Source organism: Neopsephotus bourkii, unplaced genomic scaffold (genome assembly GCF_033783945.1).
Source record: "Neopsephotus bourkii isolate Nb327-2 ecotype Australia unplaced genomic scaffold, CSIRO-AGI_Nbou_v1 NB_1594, whole genome shotgun sequence".
Classification (NCBI taxonomy): Eukaryota; Metazoa; Chordata; class Aves; order Psittaciformes; family Psittacidae; genus Neopsephotus; species Neopsephotus bourkii.
In genome coordinates, this window is record NW_026902070.1 from 725,549 (window position 1) to 751,958 (window position 26,410).

The 26,410-nt window shown below is 40.9% G+C and overlaps 1 protein-coding gene across 5 annotated transcripts in view; it reads left to right on the forward strand.

The window, feature by feature from the left end:
* Nucleotides 1-807: 807 nt before the first annotated feature.
* The window catches only part of ARL15 (ADP ribosylation factor like GTPase 15), a 93,811-nt gene continuing 68,208 nt past the window's right edge, over nt 808-26,410 (forward strand). Inside the window, exons 1-4 of one of the 5 annotated variants that reach the window (XM_061372106.1) lie at nt 826-1,038; nt 11,880-11,895; nt 13,730-13,820; nt 14,446-14,502. In XM_061372106.1, coding sequence (XP_061228090.1) covers nt 14,449-14,502 — 54 coding nt within the window. In that variant the 5' untranslated portion in view covers nt 826-1,038; nt 11,880-11,895; nt 13,730-13,820; nt 14,446-14,448. Of the gene's footprint in view, nt 1,039-10,779; nt 11,115-11,879; nt 11,896-13,729; nt 13,821-14,445; nt 14,503-26,410 lie in introns of those variants that run through there. The other 4 variants (XM_061372108.1, XM_061372109.1, XM_061372105.1 and 1 more) reach the window with 4 other exon arrangements.

A 26,410-nucleotide genomic window follows, 5' to 3' on the forward strand; every position in this document is an offset into this window, starting at 1 on the left:
AAGGTGTTATGTTAACATCGGGAGTCGGGTGGTCGGCCGGCAGTTATCAGACACAAGCACTGCTTCCCGTGGCGGGGGTGAATAACGCTGCAAGATAACCATCAGCTTCTTACCTGCCTACCTCTAACTCAGAAGTAACTTCGTTCCGAGGTCGGGCTACCTCGGTCCCTCCTGACAAGAGCTTCTCGTATTGAGGTTAATAACACATCTCCTATCCCTGCCCTCCGGAGCAAGCACTCGCAGACCTGCTCGCTCCCTACTCGGGGTAAACAGCCCTCTCTCCCGGGGTGCCCTCCCTGCAACGGGACTCCCCGAGCGCCACACCCCCGGTCCTTGTCCCGCAACGGCCCGGTCTGCAGTTTCCACACCCTGGGAGAGCCCCTCTGACCGGGGAACGAAACCCGTCCAGTCCGGGAGCTGAGCGCTCACCGTTCACCACAGAACACAACAACCCCACACCGCAACACCCCTGGGCGCGTACGCCTTTAAGAGCGTCCTCCTCGCGCCCCACGTGTGAGATCAGCTGACAGTGACGCCACGCGGGGCGGGGCCTGGCGCTGCTGGCGGGCGCCGGGCTGGGGTTGGCTGTGCCACGGCCCTCCCGTCCCCCCCCCCCCCCGCCCCGCTCCAAGCTCCCTGCCGCGCGCCCCGCCGCCGCCGCCCGCCCCTCCCCCCGCGCGCCCCTCCCCCTCCTTGCCCCCCCCACCCCCCCCTCCCCAGCGCGGAGGGCCGGTACTGCGCCGCGCGGCGCGGTAAGGCGAGGCGAGGCACGGAGCGGGCAGCGGTACCGGGTGGCTCTGACAGCGCCGCCGGCACCGGGACCCTTCGCGCGTCCTCGGGGCGGCCGCGGCTCAGCTAGCTCCAGCCCCGCACCTGGCGGCTGCGGCCGAGTCCCCCGCGCCGCCGAGGCAGGCGGCAGGAAGCGTCGCTCCCCGTGACGGCGGGGGCTCGCAGTGGCACAGCACCGCTGTCAGCCGCGGCCCCGGAGACCTGCTCGGCAGCGCGGCGCCCGGCGCCACCCGGTACATGGATTACCTGGTAGGTCCCCCCACGGGAGCGGGGCGCCCCCCTCCGCCGGCCCTTCGGACATCTTTACGGGGCGCGCAGCGGCCAAGACGGCGACCCCGGCGGGGAAGAGGGGCAGGTGGGGCGGGGGACAGCCGGGCTCCGGGTGCGCTGCCTCCCCGGGCCCCGGGGCTGTTAAAGGGCGGTGAACCGGCAGGGTGCCGCTGGAGCGTGCTGCCGCCCCGCTCATTTGGCCGCTATTAGGATGCTAAAGCCGTGACCCGGGTCGCTGTGTTTTTCCTAAATACATGAGCTTAGGGTAAGGTTGAATGAACTAAATTGTCACCCCAGGCGAGAGCAGCCCTGCGCCGGGCATCTGGTATTCAGGGGTAACGTTTATTGCTCTTTAATGGATATTGGTTTTATTCGCCTGCGAGAGATCGTATCGCGGGCGCGCACTTCAGGGCTGGGATCGTGGTTAGTGTTCACAGTCGGTTAAGTGAACCCTATGGCACAGCTAGTCACGACTTGGTTGTAGTACTGTAACTACCGACCTGGGCTTTTCCTCTTAACAGCGCGAGAGCGTAATGGGTACATCCCATCGCAGAAGTTTGGTGCTTTGAGCAGTACTCTATGAACTATGCCCCCTCCTTCAGTTTTGAAGGCTTATGATGTAGGTCTCTTCTGGCTGGTCATCCCTGTTCGCTGATGGTGTCTGATGCGACCAGTCAGGAAGCATTTGAAGTCAGAAACTTGACTCAGCCTTTCTAATGTCTCCACATGAGATGTGCATGGGTGTAGGCTTTCAAGAGAAGTTCATCAGCCAGTCAACAAAATCTCTGGCGATGCTGTTTTTAGTGGATTGAAGATTTGCTATACTCAGATCAGAGCTGCATACAGTGGTTGACTTTTCCTTCGCTGAGAATGAAAATAACTAAACCAGACATAAACATTCACTTAAATATTGTTCTTGTGCTCATACAGCTTAGATTTATTTTGGGTTATTCAGCTTTATTAAAAAAGAAAAAAGTTTTAGGATTTGCTTCCTGAATTGGAATAGCAGAGACAAAATAGAAAATAAGTCCTGTGTGGCAGAAATGGTAGGTAGTCTTCTCTTTAAGAACCTGGTTAATGAAATACTGATAATAAACTTGTTGTGTGCCAGGGGCAGCCTCGTAGCTCCTTGCGAGCCTGGAGCTGTTTCTTGTATTTTTTTCCTTTATAAACTTATATCCAGATGAAACTGGCCATCCTGTACTTCTTGAAATTCTTGCATTAACCTTTGTGACTGCTGCAGGCAGTTGTGTGGAAAGCCAATCACTTTGGGAACAATAAATTTAATAAGCCTTAGAAAACGAGAGCATGTTTTTGTATTAACTAAAGGGAGGAGGGGATTAAGGAACTCTACTTCCCCCTCCCCCTTACTCTTTTTCTCCAGGTGATCGTTTTCTTCTTGTCTGTTCTCTGGCCTTCTTTGGTGGCATCTCTCAAAAAAGTGAATCTTCAGGATAACAGTATCCTGAGTGGTCATAAATTCTTGCTTAATGCCCTGTTGTGTAGGGAATTATCTCTGAAGACAGACTTTCAAGGTCTCATCACTCCTGCAGTGATTGTTATGACACCATGTGAGACATAAAGGAGTAATTTGATGTAGAAGTTGTTACAGATCAGCCAAGTTATTTTTTTTGTAGATGTGAAAGCCACAGGTTGGGGATAATAGTTTAAGCAGGATGCTGGTCCACTGATGGGCCAGGACAGGCCAAGATACCTTCATCTGTCAATGACCAGCACTTGTTGCTGGGGTTTCCATACTTCTTACATATCAGGAATCCTTGGTCTTTGGAATACTTGTCATAACTGGCAACAGGAGGAAAAAATAGGAAAGTTTTTATTTTTTTGCGTCTGTGTATTATTGAAGACAAATTCTGTTTGACAGTTCAGTTATTTTCTTGTGTATTTGTGCAGAGGACTTCTTCCAGTCCTCATCTTCACCAAATGCAGGATATTGGTCCTCCTTCACCTTTCTCTGTTAATGGTGGTAAATGGAATGGCTCTTCTTGGTAACGAGGAGTGTGTTCAAGCACCTGTGGTTGAAAGTCTGCTCTGACAAAACAAGTTGACAGCAGTGAGTTAGGCACTACTTGTCTACCACCCACTTTCATCCCAGAGCTCCAAGCTGTTGCCACAGTCTGTCCTACTGTAAAGATGGGCCTACTCTTTATTTATGTAAGACTTGCAGCTGTAGTATGGATTTTAACCTATAGATAGGGATCAACTACCTTGTTATTTTCTGAACAGTAGTAGCAAAAGATGCATGTTGGGGAATTTTGTGTTTTATGTGTGTATGTTGGGATTTTGCACTATATGGGCTTCAGAACTTAAACAGAAGGTTCCTTTTCTGGTTCCTCAGTTTGGGGGCCTGTGTTGCAGCCTGCAGGCAGTGAGGTTTTCTCCCCTGCCTTTAGTGTGACGCTGACAGCAGAGCAAAGAATGCACTTGTTTGTGGCTGCAATAGTCCTTTGACAGAGCATTATACAAAGTTTTGGTTAGCAGTGGGGCTGAGTGAGAGAGTTTGCTGGAAGGAAGTTACGGTAGCTGAGGTCAGGTTTGCTGCATCACAGACTCGGGAGTCATTCTTTCTTGACAAGAGGTCTGCCCCCAGCCAGCTCTTCCCAGACTTCCATAAGAAGATAGTTCTTCTGATTCTTCCTGAATGGGGCTCACACTGATGGTACATTTTTCTCCTTTAAGGAGCTGATCCCAGGAAATCCTGAACATCTGCAGCATCAACAAGTATCAGCAAGTTACTGAAAATGTTCAAAACTTGCTCAAAGCCAAGTCATTTGGAGCCAGCTTGGACTATGGTCCTGAAGCTTGTATGGGTAGATAACCAGAACCTGTATATTCCCTCTTCCACTTACAGTGTGATACTTGATTTATGGCTAATGCCATTTGATAAAACACTGGTATTAGAACTGAGTATCTCCTGCAGTGCTCCGGTCTGGTTTTGCGTTGTAACAGAATAGTAGCGCTAGCCTCCGTATCTTTAATAGCTAGAACAGGCTCTTGAGTCTGCTGCCTGTTTTATTTTCGTATTGATATAATTACAGTGTTGGGAGTGGTGTGGGGTTTTTTGTGTGGTGTGGTGGTGTTTGTTTTTCTGTTTGATCAAAATAGCTAATCCAGGTTCAGCCTCTAGAAAATAATGCATCTTCACTCATTTAGACACACCTTTTACTCATACAGATTATTCTCTTTGTATTGGAATTAACTCCTTTAAAATAACTTATGTGAACAGAGCTGCATCAATGTAGATTTGTCGGGTTTTGTGACTACATAATCCTGTGATGTATACGCAGCCTTCTTCTGCTTCGTTCTTGCTGCATTGTGTCGAAAGGATTATAGTGTATACATAGACTTGTATTGGCTGGCTTATGTTCAGTAGACTATGCTTAATTTAAGAAATTACAGCATGATGCATCTTGTGAAAAGCATGGCATATGACCAATCTTAGAATTTTTGCTTGGGGAACTTGTGGGGAAACAATAGCAATGCTTCAGTTTTTTTGTACGTGATACTTGCAATGTAATTTTTAAGCTGCTGAGTAGACTTTCACAATATACTTTCTCAATGGCATCCTCTGTACCAGATAAGGATCTTACATTGAATAGCTGCATGTACCAGCCTGACCTGTATAGAGCTTTTAAAAGCTGTGCTAGAGGGTGATGTAAAAATTTGCATCGGTGTGACTTCACAAAAAAAGAATAGGTCTTACATAGCCCTGAGAGTTTGTCATATAAATTTGATAACCTGTTTAATTTTGTATATTAAGCATTTTTAATACAATAGCTTATCTTAAGTTGTATTCTGTACTACGTTGTATCTTAGTTGTAAGTAAGAATGCTTCTTGGGCAGATAATGAAGAGTATATTCCAACCTGAAAATGAGGGTGACACTTCTCATGTGAACAACTGCATCAACTTTAGTGATTCCTTTTATCCCCCCCTTGAAAGTTAAGCATGAACATGAATATTGCAAACTCAAGAGCGTGCTTTCCTAGTGCAGTAGAAGCCTTATTGCTTTGTTGGTGATTGCTTTTTACCTATGACAAGTTTGGGTTTTTTTCAGGTCTTTCTACATTTGTTAGCTGTTATGAACATTTTACTCTGCATACGTGCACACAGAAGCTAAAATTTGAGTAGTATTTGAGTAAATTGAACTAAGTTTTCAAATTTTAGATGAATAGGCCTTGAAGTGACTCCAGAGTTTTTTGGTTTCTGAATGGTCTTGACCTCAAGTTCTGGATAGTTAATACTCAGGCAAAGTCTTGCTTGACAGGGAAAGTTGCATATACCAAGCTGTGGTGTTCTTAGAAATACTAGGTAATGTTAAAATAATAATAAAAAAAAATCCTCTGCAACTTCTCTTTCATGAACAGCTTCCCTTTAAGACCTTCCCTTTTGTTTAGTTGGACCCCTTAATTTAGTTGGACAAGTTTGATCTGGGAAGTGTAATACAGAATAAAACACGATCACTTAATGATTCTGATCTACTTCAGATCCTGTCTTTCCATTCTGTTGCTGCCTGTTCCATTGTTTGGTATCTGCAGGCCACAGAAAACATTCTTTCTTATACTACAAATGGTGTTATGGAGGCATCTGTTTAAAGGTTTGAGTCTTCACTGAAACTTTGTAAACAAGTAGCTGCTCTCCTTTGAACAAGGGAATATAGGGGAAGATCCATACTAGGAACCTGGATTTTTCCTCTGAGGCACAGATAGTTTTTTTTGATATATTACCTGCAACATGAGCAACAAAAGTCTTTATAGCCTTGTCCTCTTTATCGTTTGCTGAACATTCCTCTCATGATATAGATTTAGTCTTTTGTCATATAATGATAAGGGTTATTGGGGCTGTCGGCTCATCTATTAGCTGTAATATCCATGAAAGTTTACACCTTCTGCAGGGCACAAGTGCCCTACATATTAAGATAATATGCCTCTTTTGGTTTGGGAAGTGATTAGGTACAAGGATGTGGTGTTTGGCAGTTGTTTCAAAGTAAAGATGTAGCTGAATGCAGGAAAGAAAACAGCTGAGATGTGTAAGATCAGCTACTGTATACGGTGCAAGCAGCTGTGTTACTGTTTGGATCAGATGTGAATTTTTGAAGTAGATCTAAGTCTCCTTGCCGTAGGTAGGTTTGCACTGCTGAGTAACCACAGATCCCATGAACTTGGGATTTCTTCAGTTGAAACCTCACTGGAAGAAGCACTCAGCTAACAGGTTTTCACTCCACAGGACCAGATCAAAACTAGTCAGAAGTACATAGCATGAATACTTGGTCTTCAGCACCAGCTTTTGCTATGCTGGATTACATGGTACTGTATACCTAGCCAGGCTCACTTAATCTGAAGGTGAGAGTGCTGCTGCTTCTGATTACTTTCTGTGTCAGCATAGTAATGTAGGAAGAAACTCAAAACAATTTCAGAGACCCTCACCAAAAGAAGTTGTTGTGACTAGGTTCCTGTAGATATTTCAGCTCAAAAAAGCATAACATTCAAATTTAAATCAACTGGGAATGGCAAATGGAATCAGTTCTGGGAGGTGACCTCACCTGAATGAGCATGCTTCTTGTTTAAGTAAGTTTGGGAATTCAAGAACCTGATCCGGCTGAAGACCTGGAAGAGAGGTCCTTTGGAAAACAAATGCTCCTCCTTTGTAGAATCTACCTAGCCAGTATTGCAAACAGTGTTGCTGGATGAAAGATGTAATCAGCCATACAGAAAGGGCAATAAAAATACTGGTGACTTAACTCACTAGAAGTTACCTGGCAGAATGTAGATCAGTGAGCAGAAGTGTGCAATTCCTTTGCAGAAGATAAAAGTCAAATGCTGTATTTGCTCATCCTGTAATAGGAGCAGTTACTGAATTCCCCAGTTAAACTTTTGATTCAAAGGTGGCTGTTATGAGCAGTGAAACTTGATACAGCTTCCCTTGAAACACAGAAGAATGCCTTAATATGATTTTCACCACAAGATTCTGTGAAGTCACAGCAGTATCACAGTGACAGAAATTTCATTCTTCAGGTACATAGAATCATAGAATAGTTAAGGTTGGAAAGGACATTAAGATCATCAAGTTCCAACCCCCCTGCCATGGGCAGGGACACCCTGTTCTAAACTGTATCACTCAAGGCCCTGTCCAGCCTGGCCTTGAACACTGCAAGGAATGGAGCATTCACAACCTCCCTGGGCAACCTATTCCAGTGCCTCACCACCCTATCAGGAAAGAATTTCCTCCTTATATCCAATCTAAACTTCCCCTGTTTAAGTTTTAACCCATTACCTGTTGTCCTATCACTACAGTCCCTAATGAAGAGTCCCTCCCCAGCATCCCTATAGGTCCCCTTCAGATACTGGAAGGCTGCTATGAGAACTGCACTGAAGAAACAAATGAATTAGCTCATTTAAAATCAAATTACTTTGCCATTTTGCCTTTTGCATGGTAAGGATTGCATTAGACTGGTAGATGTCATTACATCAAAAAATGTGCCAGTTTCTGAAAATGAGCTAGTCTTTGTTTGTTATGAATATCCCTATAATGTCTGTGTGAATTAGTCCCAGGTTCAATATGTGTTGGGTGCCATGTTGCTCTGCAGTATGCTGCTCCTGAAATTCTTCAATTAGGCCTCCAAGCTTGAGGCAATAGGGTGATGATTTTCACAAAAGATTAGAAATTAAATCTTTTAATGAGGGAGGACAGAATATTCCTCCTAATACCCCATGCTGATTACCATTTCTGGCTTGTTGTCAGTATCATCAGCTCATGTTTTTTAATAGTGCCAGCTTGTGATGTTTATTCTCTTAAACTGAGTTCTGAAGTTTTGTGATTATATGAGGGTATCAACTTTCCATTAACAAAAGAGGCATTTTTAGTTTCAAACTTAAAAGCACAAATGTGAGTCCAAACAGCTGAAAAGCCATAAGGAAAAAACCCCATATGCAGTACTTAAAATCTTGTGATTGTTTGGGTTTTGGCTTATAATACTCTGGAGTATGTTGGCTTTGCTTTTTTTTCACTCTGTGTGCAGCAAAAATTTCTCAGGTGCCAGCTGTCTGTGTAATAGTCCTTGGGGATGTAAATAGGGTATTTGCAATTGAATAAGAGATTGACCCATCTCATTCTGTAGCTCTTCAGAGTACAGAACTTTTGTCTCACTGACAGCCTGGTAAGGTGACTATATCAATTGCCAACATGAGCATGTAAGTAGCTTCCTGCCATCTGAGGAGGAGACACAAAGCAGGAAGTCTAGCTGACAAGCCCTCCTATGTTTAGATGCAGTCCTGCCCTTTAGCTTTGCTGCCTATAAAGACAAGCAGCAGGAAGAACGTGAATCACTGTGTGATGCTTTGCTTTTAAGGCGTATGTTTTGGTATGTCTGTGGAAGAAAAGTTGTTCACAGGACCACATTAACTGTTGCCATTGGAGAGTCGGGAGAAGCAGGATGGCATGCAGGAGCCAGCACTAACTGTTCATATAGGGGAAATAAATTTGCAGATTTTCTTCTTTTTTTTTTCTTTCTTCTTATGACTTGGAACTTTTGGATGGAAGAAGCATCTGTTTTCTACGTTTTGTTAGCCTGTATGGCAACTACTGCCTAGTCTTCTGTGATTTTGGCTCTAATAGAGACAAAAAACTTTGAAGCAGTTAGAAATTAAGTAATCATACTTTAAACTGTCAGTAGTAAGTTTCATAAATGAGATTTGATAGCCCTGCTTTGGCAGTGAATAAAAGGGACAAGAGAATGCAAAGATTACAAGGGAAATTCATGTTTGTATTTAGTTGTATAAACTGTATATGCTTTGGATGGGCTGATGCAGAGACATTAAGAATGCATCTTTAACCTGGGAAAAAAAAAGTAAGTCATAGTATCCCTTCTAATACTGGTAATAAAATGGCAGGTGAAATTCAGTTTTGATAAATGCAATGTTGCATATATTTGTAGTAGAAGTCGCATGGCAGTACAGATGAATGAATAGGCCCTAAAATACCATGAGTGCTCAGGAAAGGGAAAGAGGATCCTTTTTTAAAATGTCATCTCAACCCAGACATCTGTCAACAAGTGCAGAGTACTGGGAACAAAAAAGAAGGAAAAATCTGATTTTTGCACTGCTTATGTGTAAGGTTTGCTGTTGTCTTAAACCCATTTCTGGTTGCATCATCTCGGAAGGAGTATTGTAGAAGCAAAAAAGAAAAACAGAAGGATGACACAGTAATTGAAAGAAAACAACTGCTTCCGTACAAGGAGGGATTAAACAGTAATAGCCCTTCAGTCTGAAGAAGAGACAGCTGAATGGTGTGTGAAGTCAATATTATAGACATCTTTGAAATCATAAAGAGAGGGTAAATAGGCAATAAGTCATTTCTCCCAGTAGAAGAACTTGATGACAGTTACAATCCAGGAACTGTTTTTTTTTCACATGGGCATAGTTGCATTCTGGATCTCATTTGTGCACTAACCTTAGGGAAGCCAAAATAAGCAGATTGTGAATTTGTAGTTTCTTGTAAGGCAGGTCTTTTCTAAGGGGTATTAAACTTGATGTCCAGGTGTGAGGATAGGCTTGTGGAGATTCTGGAACCTGAGGATGTGTCCATGAGGTATATGGTTCCCTGTATGCCCTGGTAGTTATGCTATATGCTAAATGTCTCCATGCATCCTCACCGAGGGGACAGCTAGATCTAGTTCCAGTACAGGAAATTACAGTTAGAAAATGGAGATATTCTGGACTGGCTCCAGGAGTGCTCCCCAGTGTAAGCAGAATTGCATTGACTGCACAGGAGGCGAGACTTTTTAATTCAGAGGGATTTATGAACACACTTAATGTGCTCCAGGGACATGTAGCTGAAGGATTCCTTCTGCTTGGAGGTGCTTCCTTGACATATGAGCAAGAGGCTACTGGCCTTCCAGCATTTATATCCTAACCAATTTATAACTTTATGTGTAAGGCCCACAACACAGAGTGAACCTGAAACTGAATTGGCAGCCTATGTAGAATGCAGAGTGATGATGCACTCTACAGTGAGTGATCTCTCAGTGCTTTATTCTTGACTAGAAAGTTGCTTAATTTCAGGTTTCAGCAGGACAGGAAAAAAGGACCAGAATTCTTGAGAAATCTCTATGCTGTTCTTGCAGCTATTTTGTGTTGGCTAATCTGCGTCTTTCACTCTTTGAATCATTGCTGTCCTGGAAGCAGTCATGGAAAACTTTTCTAGTAAGAATATTGCCTAAAAGAGGGGAGAGCATTGTTCTCTGGTGCATCCACTTCATTACTTTTTCTGATGACAAGTAGATTCTTGGATCCGGTCCTACTTACTGTTCACATATCATTGCCTTTCCATCAGCACCAGTTTCTTCTAGTCTTTAAACTCAGATTTCTTTTTTCTAATGATTATGTACAAGAAGGTTGGTATTTTAAAAATCTAATTATTCAACATTGAAGGAGAATATGAAAATATTTTGTGTCTTTTACCCCTGACAGCTGTATTAAAAAATAATTCAGGGAGTTTACATTAGAAATGTCACAGCCCTCTAACACATTCCATTAATAACATCTTATGCAGAAAGAGAAGGCTTTGAGTTACTACTTGGAGTACACCACAAGCTTAGCAAGCAATAGTTCTGATTGAAGTTCCTGCCACCTGTACTATAGCACAGTTGTGTGTGCTTTTGGGTACCTACATGTTCTGAAAAACTCAAGCACTGCGTATTTTTCTTCCAGGCTCCATATGTATAGGTACCATAAAATTTGCATATTCTTTAAATTTTTATTGCTAATTTTCACATTTCTTATGTACTGGAAAAGATGCAGATAAAAATGGGAGTGGAAAGGCTTTTGCCTCGAAGGTCCGATAATTCCAAGTGATTACTGTGGTGGACCACTTTATAAATGAGCAGGAGGGCATCTTAATCTTTATTTTGCTGAAGAAACATATCACTGGAAAAAAAGAGACAACTTCCTTTTCATGTACTGCTTTCTGCCTTTGTGGTCTTGGGACTATGCTTAGCACTGTAATTTATTTTGGATTGTGGCAAAGCAAGCTGAGGTCAAGGTGAGTATTTCTGTTGATTGGCAGAGTTGAGGATACCAGCTCCTGCAGTTCTGTCAGGTGTCGCTTCCCAGAAGCTGATTAGGATCCCTCCTCCCCTTTTGCCCACCAAGTTTCTTGAGAGTACTGCTTTCAACTTGGTGATTGCAGCTTTGAAGTGATCAGTTGCGAAATGTGTTCTAATTAATCTCTTCAAAGCTTTCTCTCTTGTAAATATTACAGGTAGGGTAATATTTGGTGAAGATACAGCTATTAAAACAATTAATTTGTGCAGTTGCGTATTAGTGTGTGCCTGTGTCAGCTGACAGATTTTATTTTTTTTTAAATGCCTAATACTGAAATTGGTTTGTACTCACAGCTGACTGCTTGAAAAAATGGGCAGAACAAACACTTGTGAATGATAGGTTGCACAGTTGCAAGGCAGACATCTTTCTAGGTCATTATGAGCAGTCATGTTTTTAAAACATGATTGAAATAACAGAGTTTTGGGGAAATATGTATGTTAGCTGTGAGTTCAGTTTCCAGCTGGAGAAATAATGTTTGCGAGGTTTTGCCTCAGAAGAAGCGTACCTAATGGCATAGATGCATGCTTATATTGTTAGACCTATTTGACCTAATGACTCTTATGTTCACTTTAGACATACTAAGTGACTTAAGTGTTTGTAGAATTGTATAAAAAAGGTATCTTTCTTTTGTAATATTTGTAGGAATATTTTTACATTTTTTTTTTTCTTTTACTTTCATGCTTGCCATGTAAAATCCTTTCAGAAAGCAACAATGAACTGTAAGTAAACGAAATGAAAATTCTCCAACAATTGTTTTGTTGCCCAATTGAATGGTCCCGGATGAGATGCGAAACCAAAGTAATGAAAGTATGAAGAATAAATTCCCAGTGTAGCAACATATTATCAGATACATTGTAATTCAGTGAGCAGAGTGATACTCTATAGGACAGCACCACTAAGCATTTAATTATTTAAATCAAATCATGATGCTTTTTCAGTGATTAAACTGAAATAATATTGAGGGGAATGTACACTTTTTTTTCTGGGGGGGAGAAGAGGTGAATATAAGAGAGAAGTTGATAACAGCATTGGAAATAATGAGCTTTTTTAATGGCACAGACTGCAGATCATAAGCGTCATCTCGGAGGCTTGGAGAAGGGATTAGCTTAATATTTCATTGGGAAATGATTAGGGGAATCATTCAATGGCACTATTTGTGGCAGTAGGAAGGGGAGATAATAATTTTAGTATTCATCCCTTCTAATAGCTTATTGGTTTCAAAACATTAACGAACCCAACAACAGATAAGTAAGGTAGCATAGATGTGCTTTATTCTACTGAAGCAAGGGTCCAGTGGTGCTTGCTGGAGAATTTTAACTGCAGCTAAATTCTTCCATGAATGTATAGCCTGGAAGTACTGAGCAAAACTTAAAAAAAGGAAAAAAATGTATAATGCTGTACTAGTCTAGAATAAAAGCAAACTATATACATTGAGAAATTGCAGTGCTTTGCTGCTGCTGCATGTTTACTTCCCTTGCAACCCAAAATAATCTTTTACTTTATATATAAAGTTGAGTCTGCCATCAGCATAGAATATATCAGGATCCTGAAAATACAAATCACTGTATGTATCACCCTGTGTTTCAGTATGAGCTTAAATTGCAGCAGACTCAGGTTAAACATTAGGAAACTTTCTAGTTGGGAGGGTAATGAAGCACTAGACGAGATTGCTGAGAGAAGTCATTCCATCCCTAGAACCTTTGGAACAAGCTCTGCAAATACTCTCAGGAGGGGTATGGGTATGGTTTATAACCCCACCCCACCACTTTGTGTAACCTAGGATTTCTCGAAGTCGGTACTACTCCTGTTTTTCTGTGCCTTTTTTTTTTCTTTTTCTGTGGCAAACTTAGAGCACAAGTTGTAGAATTGGATGTTTGTTCTGAAAGCTGAAAGGAATACATCCTGGCAATTTAAATGGTGCTTTGAAGCAGCATTTCCTTGTCAGTAAGAATATTCTAGATCACTTCCAGTAAGAAAACAAAATCAACCATGCTGTTGAGGTTCGCTTTCAGTTTTTTTTGCTGTGCTTTTTGACTTTCAGACAGTTTAGTGAAATACTACTCATTTAAAATTTAACAGTTTCAGCTAATGAAAAATGTTGCTACACATTTGTTTAGCTCTCATGACTTCTCTTTTAAGCTTTTAAATCACAATTCTAATTAAATGGGTATTTCAGTTGCAGGGTTTTGAGGGGAGGAAGTTAGAAAGCAGAGGCCAAAAAAAAGGAAAATAATTCACTGATCCTATTTGAAGTCTGTAACATCCAGCAGTTCACCTTCAACATCTTAAAATATAGGTGATGTGTGAACCTGTTACCATGCAGTAAAAACATTCCACTTGGTTGCTTTAATTTTTGCCTACAATGACTTCTCAAATACCTTATTTAAAGTAATTCCTCCATTCATCTGAATAAATCATTGTAAGCCTGGTTTATTGTACTGTATATAAAAAAGGCAAGCCTACAGTAGGCTTTATTTTGGTGTTGGGGAGCTGCATTTATTTTCTGGCTTCTTTGTGCTATTTAAAGAAGGTGTTTTTCATCTGTTTCATCAGAAATTCATAATCCATCCTCAGCCTCTCTGTGTGACTGCAGAAGACATAGAATTGTGGAATCACAACAGATTGGAAGTTGAGCAAGTTGAGGGTAAAAGCTTTTAATATGCTTATTCACAGCTGTAAGATCAGATTAAATATTCAGGACAGTAGAGAGCTTTCTTTTGAACATAAAAGTTTCAGAAAACTAAAGGAGTATGATTTCAGAAATGTGGGGATATTAAATAATACATGTTATTTTGGTAAATAGAGGAAGAGAATTTGAATGATGATAGGAGAGAAAAATGGTAATATTTAAACGTGGAAGCTCTTTACAGTCCTCTAAGAAGCCAAAAGCACATTACCCTATTAAAATGTCTTTTGCAGGTCGTTTTTAAACCCAAGTAGATAAAAATAAATGGAACCGAAAGCTTGCATGCAAAATGTTAATGTTGTATACAAGCATTCTGGGGAGCATTACGTAGTTTGAGGCCTGTAGTGAAATACTGAATTAGGAAGTACAATGGTGTTGGCAGCTGCTTCTGTATAGAAAGGTAGTAAGTATCTGCAGAATCTGAATTTATATGGGAATTTTTTCAGCTTGTTTAATACACACTTACAGAAGAAAAATAAATGTAGCCTTAGGTGGTGCTTTCAGGGGAAAGGGGAAAGATGGGAAAAAAACTAATTTGTAGTAAATAACATTATTGGTAATATCTCTATTTTAATTTCTTTAGACTATGTCTGAATGTATCCAGCTCTCATTTGCTGTTTGTAGAATTGGGATTTACACGGTAAGACAATGTTTTAACTGACTAAATAATTTTTGTTAGTGTTAATGCCATTTGAGTGAAGTTACTTACCTTTTTGGAATCGATCAGGGTTAAGTAATGCAGTTAACAAAAGGGTTTTGTCATATCACTTTACATAAACAGGCTACAGCATGGTTTTGTCCTCTCAAAGACTTACTAGTACTAGGACAGAAAAAACATTCTTTAATTAAACAGGTAAAGAAAAATTCAGTCCACCACTTAAGCTGTAAGAAAGTTCAGAAGTCATGTGTATTAGTTTTGGCCTACTGTAATTGAAGGGTTTGTACACATTTAAGTATCCATGATGTTTGAGTAATGTCATAATTGTTCTAAGCTTTGTCTGAAGTGCCATAATATTTGCCAAATGCTGTTAAGTTGAATTTACCAAACATAATTAAGTTATTTAAAAGAAGTATGAGGTTTACTTCAAACATATGTCCCAAATGTACTAAGTTGTTTGTTTTAGGTGTTGGATTTTGATTGGTTTTTTTTTTTCCCCTTTTCCTGCTTTCAGTTATTCCAGTTAATGATGAGAACAGTTAGACGAAGAGGGTATTTTGTAGAAATTCATTGTGTAAGCTCAGATTACGCAATGTGTAAGACACTTGCTCAAATCATGCTTCAAATCCTGAAGCTTTTGGAGTGGGCGTGCTGCTCCTTCTGCTAATACTTTTAAGGAGGAAGTCTGGCACATACCACTTACTGTTTTATTAGGCTGTACAGTCAAAATTGTAGGTGATGAGCACTAGGTACCACCATTAACTGTTGGTGACAGCATTGCAAAGCTTAATTTTTGCTCTTAGTCTTAGAATTTAGTTCAGGTAGGATTTAGTACTTGCTTGGGGTTGTTTTTTTTTTTGTTTTTTTTTCCCCATGAGATGCGCATCCTGTTTTCAACAGCTGAAAGACTATTTTCTAAATGGCAGAAAATGACAGATTTGGGCAATATTGACAAAATCCTCATGGATGAATCTGCTGCTTCCACAGTCAAAGGCATATTTTCCTGTGGTATTTAAGTTCCTCAGGAAGACTTTCTCCAAATTCCTATGTGATAAGAGTATGCTTATCTTGAAGGATCAGAGAGGGTTACAGTATGAGATTTTAATGGCTGCAAGGTATGCAAGCCATCTGTCAACTCTTTAGAAGGCTATAGCAAGTTGTCCAGATTAATTTGAGAGGGTATCATAAGAGGGGGTTGGAACTTGATGATCTTAAGGTCCTTTCCAACCGTAACTATTCTATGATTCTGTGATTCTGTGTCCAAGTATAAATGTATGCATGTTGCAGAATCATGTATAAGCAAGTATAATGTATAGTGAAAGACACCCTTTCTGTTTTGGTTTAAAATAGCTAAGTGTGGTGTGTATCCTGCAGTGCACTGCTAAGTTGTGGTAGCTGCAGTTATAGTGATAATTGATAACTAATATTGTGACCTTTTGGGCAGCATAATATTTAATTTCATCAAACATTTTAAATAACAAAATATAAAGTGTTAGCTTTACTTATGAAAATGCTGTGAGAAACTGATTTCATTGACTGCTGGTATTTAAGGAAGGAAAGCAAGGAGAATGAGTAGACTTAAGAGCCTCCACAAATGCACTACTCTGTGACCACAGTGTAGAGGCAGGACATGCATCCCATTTCAAGGATAAAATAGTTCCTTTGGGAAAGTGCTAGGTACTGAGAGTACTTGCTGATACAGAAATGCTTGTCATTAGAAAGGTGAGTTTTCAGGTGGTCTGACTGGAGAGTGGGTTTGGACAACTTTGGTGTCAGAGTAAAGGGAGAGATCTGCTGAAGCAGGAGCACAGCTGAAGGAAGATCTGCTGAAGGAAGATCTGCTGAAGGAAGCACAGAGTGATAGTTTCTCCTTCCCCACTGTGCCCTGCTCATGCTCAGTCATGTAACTTGGTTACTGGATTTGCTGCTCAGGTATGCGAATGTCTGGTAGCTAGCAAGTATGGTGCTCCTTATTGAGGTCAGTAAACAAAATTCCAATTCGTATTTTCCATTTAATTAATTCCTTGTGTCTTGTGTGCTTTCTACTGTATGCTGTTTTGCAGACTTAATAGACTTTGTTGTTTTGATTGATTTTTATCCAAAAGCTAAACAGTCTCTCAAATGACAGTCCTTTCCAGCACCATGTATTTGGTTTGTACAGTATTACCTGGACACGTCCTGTTCTGCATGTCCTCATTGTACAGTGCTGCAAGTACGTTGCAAAGGCTCTTAGTCCATTGGACTACAGACATCTCAATTGTTAGTCTGTTATCGAGCTGCTTATCAGTTCCACTCTTGAGCACCCATTACTTCAGCTGTACTACTCCATTAAATAGGCTTCCTGTTTTTCAGGCCTGTATGGATTACGAGATGGAGGGAGGGTTTATGTAGTTACCCATGGCAAAAGAGCCTGTGATGCCTTCAGCCACCATGACTAAGAGGATAAAGCTTCGTTGTCCTGAGCTAGGAAAACTACAGATCTTTGCAAGAGTGCAGAAAGAGACGTGGTACCCATTTTGGGGGGGTTAAACCAGATGAGATTACTTACATGTATATACCCTTGAGGGGGATAGTGGAAAAGCAGGGGTGGTTAATATAAAAACTGTTTAGATATTTGTAAAGATCTGAATCTGAAAGATGTGTATCCTAAAATAAAACACTACCCTAAACTTAAATGAAAACTTCTTGGATTAAAAAGACAACCAACCAAAGTAGACTTCCATTTCCTCTGTGTGTTTCACGCAGCTTCTTCACGCCTTTTGGCAGAAGTATCAGTCATTTCAGCTTCTTGTTCCTGCTTTTTCTGCCATACTAGTGTCTGAGTCAGACGTGACAGTTGGAAGTGTGGGAACAGGCAGATAAATTACTTCTTGAATCTGTGTGTCTATGGAGATTGCAAGCATATGACAGCTTGTAGCAAAATTTACCATGATACCATTAACTTCCTTTCCATTGCTGATTTAATTTTCTTAACCAAGTAAAAATCCTAGTAGAATATCAATGGAGAGTTCAGCCTGTATGAGCTTCAGAGGAATAATAATCCAGAACTTGTTGTCTTCTGAGACAGTTTTTATGATGGGATGTTTTCCACTTCATAGCTATTTAGGACTTCATCTCAGAAACTGTGCATGATTGTATGCCTGCACATCTTCTCTAAAAGGCTCTCTGATACTCTGTACTAGGCTTTGAGACATCTTTCCTTCTCAGCTGTTTACATGTAATAGTAAACTTTTTTGAACAAGGGTAGTTCCTTCCTGTCCCTACCCCCTAAATGTGACTCCAGGAATAAGCAGAAAAGTAATTTACCTATTGCTTGCTATTTTGGATAATGAAACTAGGACAGAAGCCTTTGCACTGGTGAGAACCATACTGAAAAACCTAGTGGAAATTTGTTCCTTTGCTGGTGTGTGTTAGAAAAAAACCTACCTGAGAATATTGTCCCTTTTTAGGAAATCAGAAAGTAACAGTTTTCCGTGATTACAGAATGTGGCATCAGTAGATAAATTATTAGGAAACATTAATTTGACAGCAATACAATAAGGATACTGAAAAGCTCTCTGTAGAGCTTTCTGGTTCTTAGATAGTGGGTATGCCAAAAGGGATGCACTCTAGCAGCATTGCATCAATGTTGGCATCTTCTTCCTGACACTGATGAGTAACGGATATTTAGGTATTAGTGGCCTCTTGGCTTGAATTTGTGCAGTGATATGTGGAAAAAAATGATGCATTTATATGACTGTGCTTACTATAATTTATATACAGTGAGTATAGTAAATGATGCCAATGTGCTTTTAGTTCTCTGGTTTACTTTGGATTAACTTACGTTTGTCTTTGTTTATAATGATAAATTCATGTCATGAAATGGTTTGACTGGAAACAGCTGGTGTGGTAAGGAATTTGATGATAGAGCAAAATAGTAATAACATTTGTTCATGAAGTGGTAGAGTGGAACCTCTGAAAAGAATTCAACTGAGGTAGTAACTAAAGGCAGTCATGGAATAGGAGGTGATCATGGGAGTGTATTTGGAAAGGTTCAGGAGCCAGCCTGACTTACTGTATGAAAGGCTTCCTGTGAGACTCTTCCCCTCCCCAATGTGGTTTCCCACTGGAAAATGCTAAGTTAAAGTAATAACAGTGCTTGTGCTCATATAGCATATCCTGTCTACTCCTCCCTTTCCCATGTCATGTCCTTGACATGAGCAGCAAAACAAAGGCACAAAAGGGCAGCAGGAAAAAATCGCTTTATGTGCTACCCTTTGGGAAATGTGGATAATTCCATTCACAGTCAGTGTTGATATTCTGTGGGTAGACTGCTGGAAAGGAAAGGTACAAATCTTTTCAACTTTGAGCCTTAAATAAAAGGTTCTTGCTATCTACCAGAGTTTTGGCAGTAACCTACATTTGATGGGTCTATGTCCACTTTGTTGCTGCAAATCCATAGTCAAGCTGCTTGAGCCATGCGGGTTGTGGTGTGCATTGCTACCAACTTGAACAGGAGAAAGGCAGAATGTCCTGATGCAAGAGTTCTTCTGTGCATGTGAATGGTTAGATGTGCTGTGGATATTTTTGCTATGCGACTTTCTCTTCTACTTTTCTGAAATAAAGAATTGTGATTTCCTGTGCCCATGGGGCAAGTAAAGACAGGTGAAGTGGGAAATCATCAAGGCTGGGCTAGGAGTGAGGATCAGAATACAGTTTTTTGCTCTTCTCTCCACAGAGTTTATTGGTTAAAGTAAACCGTCCTGGAATTGCTAAGCAACCTCTTCTTTCGGCCAGAGCCACATTATCTGCTTAAAGAGCTCAGCAATTTGGTCCAACCTGTGCTGCTGCAACAGCATTACTTCCCAAGCAAATAACTGATACACATTGTACTTGCAGTCCTTCAACAACCTCTAACAGCTGCAGATTGATTTCTCTGAGAAAGGTGGGGTTTGCCAAGATAGCGATTTGTTAGTTTTTTGCACAGAATGAGGTGTCTGGCAAACTTGCAGGCTGCAACAGAGCTTTGTCCTAAAGTAGGGACTCAATGAATTTAGGTTGTATTCCTCTTGACTCGTCTCTGCTGTCTGTGGCCCCTTCCTGTTCTAGGAAACAGGAGTGGTGTTCCACAGACCACTAACTTTAGGGAGGACTAGGGAGAAAAGCTCAGATCCTCATTTCAAGAGTCTCAAATATTTTCTGTTTAGACAATTTGCTTTTCAGTTCGTATTTATCGAAGCTGTGTAACAGTTTATCCTGTACATAAACACTGTTTTGCATCTTCTCTTTGGAAGTCAGGATTCCTGATCTTCAGTGTTGCTGTCTTTCCAGAAAACAAAGTACTGGCAAAATGATGTGTTTTGCTTCAGTGGCTGGTCTATGTGTAAGATAAACTACTCCTGTAGGCTCAAGTTATGCAAGGGGTGATTGTGTGAGCATGGAATTTTCCTAGTGGCCTCTGCTGAGCATCCCTTTTTTGTACAGTTTGCAAAGTAGTATCTTTAATTACAGAAATAAATAATTATTTTAAGTGAATAATCAATTTAAAATGTAAACTGCAAGTACATTGCAAAGTAAAGGTATTAAAAACCCTGACAATATCCAGTGGAAAAGTCAGATACATGCCCTGTGACTGTGAACTCAGAAAGACAGTAGTAGGGCATGCTAACTTACCAAGTGGCAAGTGTTCAGTGCAGCAATTAGCTGTATCATCTGATATATAGAGGGGGCAAAAAGACTGGAAATGTCTCTTCATGACATTTTTTTTGTCTTTGATGTTCTGTAGTCCAGAGGTGGGGACTGTGCATAGGCGTGAGGTTTGCAAAGAAGCAAGTTAATTTGCAAGGATTCCTGGAGTCTGACTGGGCCGTTCGGCATTGTGTTGAAAAGTGCCACTGTAAATATGCAAAATTTGCATGCACTGCTCTCTGTGTGTAATCATATCCTCTACTTTGTACAGTTACATAAATAAGACTCAAACAGGTGATTTGCAAGTAGAAACAGTATCAGTAATAAATACTGTTCATAGTATTTGCATCCAGCTGTTTTAGTTGTATTTATTGTTCTGTAATTGCTCACACTCTTCCCATTTTTAGTGGATTTATATTGCTGGATACTGTGTTGTTGAAGAGTAGAAAATGATAGTGTTTAATAGGCACTGTAACTTCATACAATGGATCTACTGGTATAAATGTGTATAGATACACATACTTATATTTGAAAAGGTAGCTTTTGAGTAATTAAACGTGTTAGTATTTCAGATGCCATTCTGGGCAACAGGCTTTCAGAAACCGGTAACATGTAAGAAGTGGCATCTTTGCGTCCTGGAAAGCAGGGGTTACTTACAGCTGTCACATGGCATGTTGTAACAGAGACTTTTAGATTTCTTTTTCTGGTACTGTCAGAGTTGCCTGTATGAATGTAGGAAATCTCTTGTACCTCCCTTTGCAGCAGTGTTTGTTGCAAGGCTTCCCAAACTTGCACCTTCAATGTCTTAGCTGTCTGTTAAAGTGCTAGACCCACCTTGTTCACTCAGCCCTTTTGACATCCTCTTTAAGAGCACAGAAACACAAATTGTTGTGTAGTTATTTTATAAATGTTGCATCTCAGGCCAAAATGTGACCTACCATTTTTGCTTATTCTTGCTCTTTGAGGAACAGTACTCCTGTGTGCTTTCAGTAGGTTTTCTTCTTGTTGAGGAGAAACACGTGGTGCAGTGCACAGGCCTTCCTAATTCCAAGTTGTATTAAATACATCTGCATGACCTGTTTGAGATAAATACACATGGCAAGAGCCGCAAGACTGCAGCTATCAGTTCTAGTTAGTACAGGGCTGAAGCCAAATTCTCTTAATCTCTGACCATTCTGTGCCAGTGTGTCCTTCGGGACAGGCTTGGGAAACCTGCGTAACTCCGTGATCACCATGCCCCAGGGTTGTGGTTATTAATGCCCACAGATGATTTTCCTTCTCTAGCTCCTCTGATAATCGCCTTCTGAGTTTCGAGCAGAAGGCCCTGTTTTCCCCCTCTGGGTTTGTTGGTAGGCCAGATGAACTCCTTGAACTGGATATAGTAAGTGGATTTGATCTGATAGATATATCCCTCAGGTCCAGCTGTTTGCAGGGTGAAGACTGAGAGTCCGAGTCCCCAGTAGTTGAGGCAGACCATCTCGCAGTTGATCCACTGCTTGTTATTTCTTGGCTTGAACCATAATGATTCAACATCTCCAGTGACTCTGATCGTGCTAATCTTGGCTTTGGGGGTGAAATACTGCTTGACGGGTCTGTTGGCAACACATCTCTTGGCAGATGACCGCATGGTGAAGGGGTCGATCGTTTCTTTGTGGACGTCTCCTGGGATGTATTCTTTAATGCTGCCCATTGTACTTGAGATAAGTGGTGCCTGTGGTTTCTGGCATGTTTCATGGTTCTGCATGTTTAATGTTTTTGATTCAGCTGCTTATGGAATTAGCCCAGTGTAATCAGCTAATGTTCATCACCATCCTCTTTCATCTCACAGTTCAGTTATTCGTTATCTATTTTCTATACTCCCATTCTGATCTATAGTCCTTTAAGCATCATGTTTGTTTTCTTCAGTTCTCTGATGTCACTAAACTTCATCCTATCCTCCTCTGTTAGATCAGACTTCTTGCCACTGACAAAAATAATGTTTTTTTTGTTCTAAGATTTCACTTTCTTTGTACCTCAGACTTGTTTCTTAGTGTTGGTTTTTAATTTCCTCCAGTTTTAGCAGTGTTTTAAGTTTTCCATTTGTTTGCTGGGGTGAAAGGTGGTGGTGGAAGGGTGTGTGTGCAGATGAAACATTTTTAGGTAAATTGTATGCTAGAATCTGTTTCCCTCAAATTCCAGCACTGTTCGCACTGTCGTATAGTCAGCAAATGTGGTGATAAAACTTTATTTACCAAAGTTGTACATGAATTTCTACTGTGGCATGCTCAGTATGTCTAACCGCTGCAGGTATTTTGTGTTGCTATTCAGGCACTGAGCATAGCTTTATTCCTTCTTAAACTAGCTTGGGTAACTTTCTGATGTGAGTGTCTTCATTTTGTACTAAAACCTGATTCCTTATTTGAAGAGTGAGCTTTAATTCTTTGTGGAGCTTTTCAAGAGCTATTTGGGGTGCTAGGGAAGATCTTTCTGTAAAGGTCTTTTCAGTGGCTGTTTTGGGTGTGTCAGGGTTGAAATGCTTCATTTTTAATGAAAAGCTTAATTAAGAAAAGTGCTTAATGATGAATTAATGGATTAATGTGTGCTGATGCAGGATTTCGTGGCACCAATGGGTGAAGTATGTGAAGCCTCAGAAACAGAGTCTGCCTTGATGCACAAATGATTCTGTTTTTAATTTTCATGTGGTAGAATCCTGACAAATAGGGCTGAAAGGAGTGTCATCTAATACATCCCTAGCTCAGAAGCAGGGTGAGCTACAGTAAAACCAGCTTGGACCAGACATGTTCTCTAAAATACCCCAGCAGATGTCATAATGTCCTCTAGCACTCTCTTCCTGAGCTTGACAAGCTCTATTCTACAGAACTGTTTTCTTTTACACACTCTTTTTATTAAGATCTAACTTACATCTCCTGTTAATCTCTCTTGCTACAGTTTAAGCTCTTCAAGCCCCAGGTTGGATGGGGGTTTGAGCAACCTGGTCTAGTGGAAGGTGTCCCTGACCATGGCAGGGGGGTTGGAACTGGATGATCTTTAAAGTCACTTCCAGTCCAGACCATTCTGTGACTCTTTGTCATACACAGAGCAAACAGAGAGAAATGTTTGTTCCTTTGTCATTTGGAAACTTGTTGTCATATACTTTTTCAGCTTTCTGTAAATAAACATACGGGTCATTGTGTACAGAACCCCAAAGTTAAAACTAGAGCGAGGAGTTATTTGTGTGACAGGTTACAATTCAGAGGTGCTGCTAAGTAGTTTCCCTTTCTTCTTTTGCCTTATTTACTTCAATTAAACAGGCATTGGAGCAGCTTATTATTTTCATGCAGAACTTATTAAATTGCTTGATAAGGGTAATTTATTGAGTAGACAGTCTTTCATCAAGGATACCTGGAAAGACTCTTAGAAGATAGAATCATAGAATTGTAAAATGGTCAGAACTGAAAGGACCTTAAGATCATCTAATTCCTGCCATGGCCAGGGACACCATCCACTAGCCCAGGTTGCTCAAAGCCTTGTCCATCTTGGCGTTGAACACCACCAGGGATGGAGCATTCACGTTTCCTTGGGCAACCCACTCCAGTGCCTCATCATCCTCACAGTAAAGAACGTCTTCCTTATATCTAACCTAAATTTCCCCTGCTTAAATTTGAACTCATTACCCTTTGTCCTATCACTACAGTCCCTAATGAAGAGTCCCTGTCTGGCATCCTTGTAGGTCTCCACGCAGCCTTCTCTTCTCCAGGCTGAGCAGCCCCAACTTTCTCAGCATATCTTCATACAGGAGGTGCTGCAGTCCCCTGATTATCCTTGTGGCCATCCTCTGGACTTGTTCCAACAGTTCCATGTCCTTTTTGTGTTGGGGACCCAGAACTGCACAGAGTGCACCAAGTTGGGTCTCAGGAGAGCAGAGTAGGGGGCTAGGATCACCTCTTTCAGCCTTTTGATGCAACCTAGCATATGGCTGGTTTCTGGGCTGCAAGCGCACACTGAAGCCGGTTCATGTTCATTTTCTCATCGATCAACACCCCCGAGTCCTTCTCCGCAGGGCTGCTCTGAATCTCTTCTTTGCCCAACCTGTAGCTGTGCCTGGGATTGCTCTGACCCAGGTGTGGGACCTTGCACTTGGCATGGCTAAACTTCATGAGGTTGGCATCAGCCCACCTCACAAGCGTGTCAGGGTCCCTCTGGATGGCATTTCTTCGCTCCAGTGTACCAAGCGAACCACACAGCTTGGTGTCATCGGCAAACTTGCTGAGGGCGCACTCAATCCCACTGTCCATGTCAGCGACAAAGATGTTGAGCAAGACCAGTCACTACACTGATCCCTGAGGGACACCACTCATTACTGGAATCCAGTTGGACATGGAGCCATTGCCTGCAACTCTGTTTGTGGCCATCCAGCCAATTCCTTATCCACTGGGTGGTCCATCTATCAAATCCATGTTGCTTCAATTCAGATACAGTGTCCAACTGTGTGTGGGACAGTGTTGAACGCTTTGCACAAGTCCAGGTCGACGACATCAACCGCTTTGCCCCTGTCCATCATTTCTGTAGTCCCATCGTACAAGGCCACCAAATTGGTCAGGTATGATTTGCTGTTAGTGAAGCTGTGTTTGCTCTCGCCAGCCACCTCATTATTTTTTGTGTGCCTTAACATTGTTTACAGGAGATTGTGCTTCACAATTTTATGAGTTCCCTTGTCTGTAGTTCCCTGGGGATTTACAGCGTAATAGAACTATTTCCTATTCGGTTAAGCTTCTAGGAGGAAGCAAGACCTATAGGGCTTTCAGTGGGAGAATGTTTTGTTGCTTAAATTAGAGAGGGTGAGATTAAGTCACTTTTTATGCATAAGCATTAATATGGTTATGATTAAACTGTAAATCTAAATGATTGCTGTTTGTTCAGATATTTCTTGCTTCTTATAAAACAAATCAAATGGTTCAGTGCCTTGCTGCATTTGAAGGGGTAAACAAAGTACAGATGTCAACCCAATTAAGGTGTCCAGTTTCTGCTTACTGTTATTTGCAAGTTTCTGTTTAGACTTAATGTGTAGTCTAGAAAGTTTCTCTTCTGTCACATTTGTTTGCTTTGGAATTCATCCAAAAGGCACTTGATTAAGGAGTTTCTCATAGCTTTTACAAACCCACATTTCAACTGGGGGAAAAAAAATGTTTATATTAATCTAGGTGCAAAATTCATAATAAATTCTGTATCTTGTCTGTCTGTATTGCATTCATGTAATAAATGAAGTATATGTCTATTTTAAATTTTCAGGTGCCTTTAGAAACCATAGCTTATGGATTAAGAAACAGATCAGCATCAGAATGTACCAAAATACTGTGTAAACATGAGTATTTTCAAAAGACAGATTTTTCTTGAAAAACAAGTAGCTACCTATTTTGAAGGATAGGTTGAGTCAGATTGCCCTTTCTTCAGCTTTCGGTAGCTCTGCGTTGCTCACTAATAAAGCTGAGGGGTGGCAGTCAAAAAGGTTGTTAGATAAAGCAGTGAGTTAGATAAACCAGTGAATAAAAAGGGTGTTTTAACATGTGTGAAACAGATAGCTTTGGGATGCTTAAAAGTTAAGCATCTTTTTGTTGATCTTGTTGGAAGCTGTGATAGTGATCTCAAATGTAGGTTCTGGCTCTGATAGGAAAAAATTCACCAACACATCATGGGTATATGCAAATATTAGTGGGTTTCTAAGGAAAAATACGCATTTATTTTAGAGGTCATGGTCCAGATGTTATTTGATCTTCACACAGTTCTTGCTAGCTTTCATTACTTTATGTTATGTTAGCATAACATTAGATTACAAAATTGGTACAAGTTTTCTAGGGTTTTTACCTGTAATTTAATGATATGGTCCTACTTACCAACTATATTTGGTTTGAAAGTTTAACATCTGATAGAATTTTAGTACTTTTTCATGGAGGACAGCTTCTTGATTTTCCTCACCGATTTTGGATTTCCCCTGTGAACTGAAGGGGCAAATAGCAGTATGTGGCAAAGAATGTAATTTTCAGTGCTGTCACTATCAAAATGGCAAAGCTGACCTACGTCAACTTTAGCTGAGTCAGTGTGTTTAAGAGACAAAGGACTGTACAGCTGGTTTTGGAATCTCCTGATTTTGAAATGCCTGTATACAGTCTCTGAGCAGCAGTTCTAAACTGTTTTATGTGGTGGAATTAATGTCTGACTGCTGCATTTTTCAGGAAAGTTAATGTGA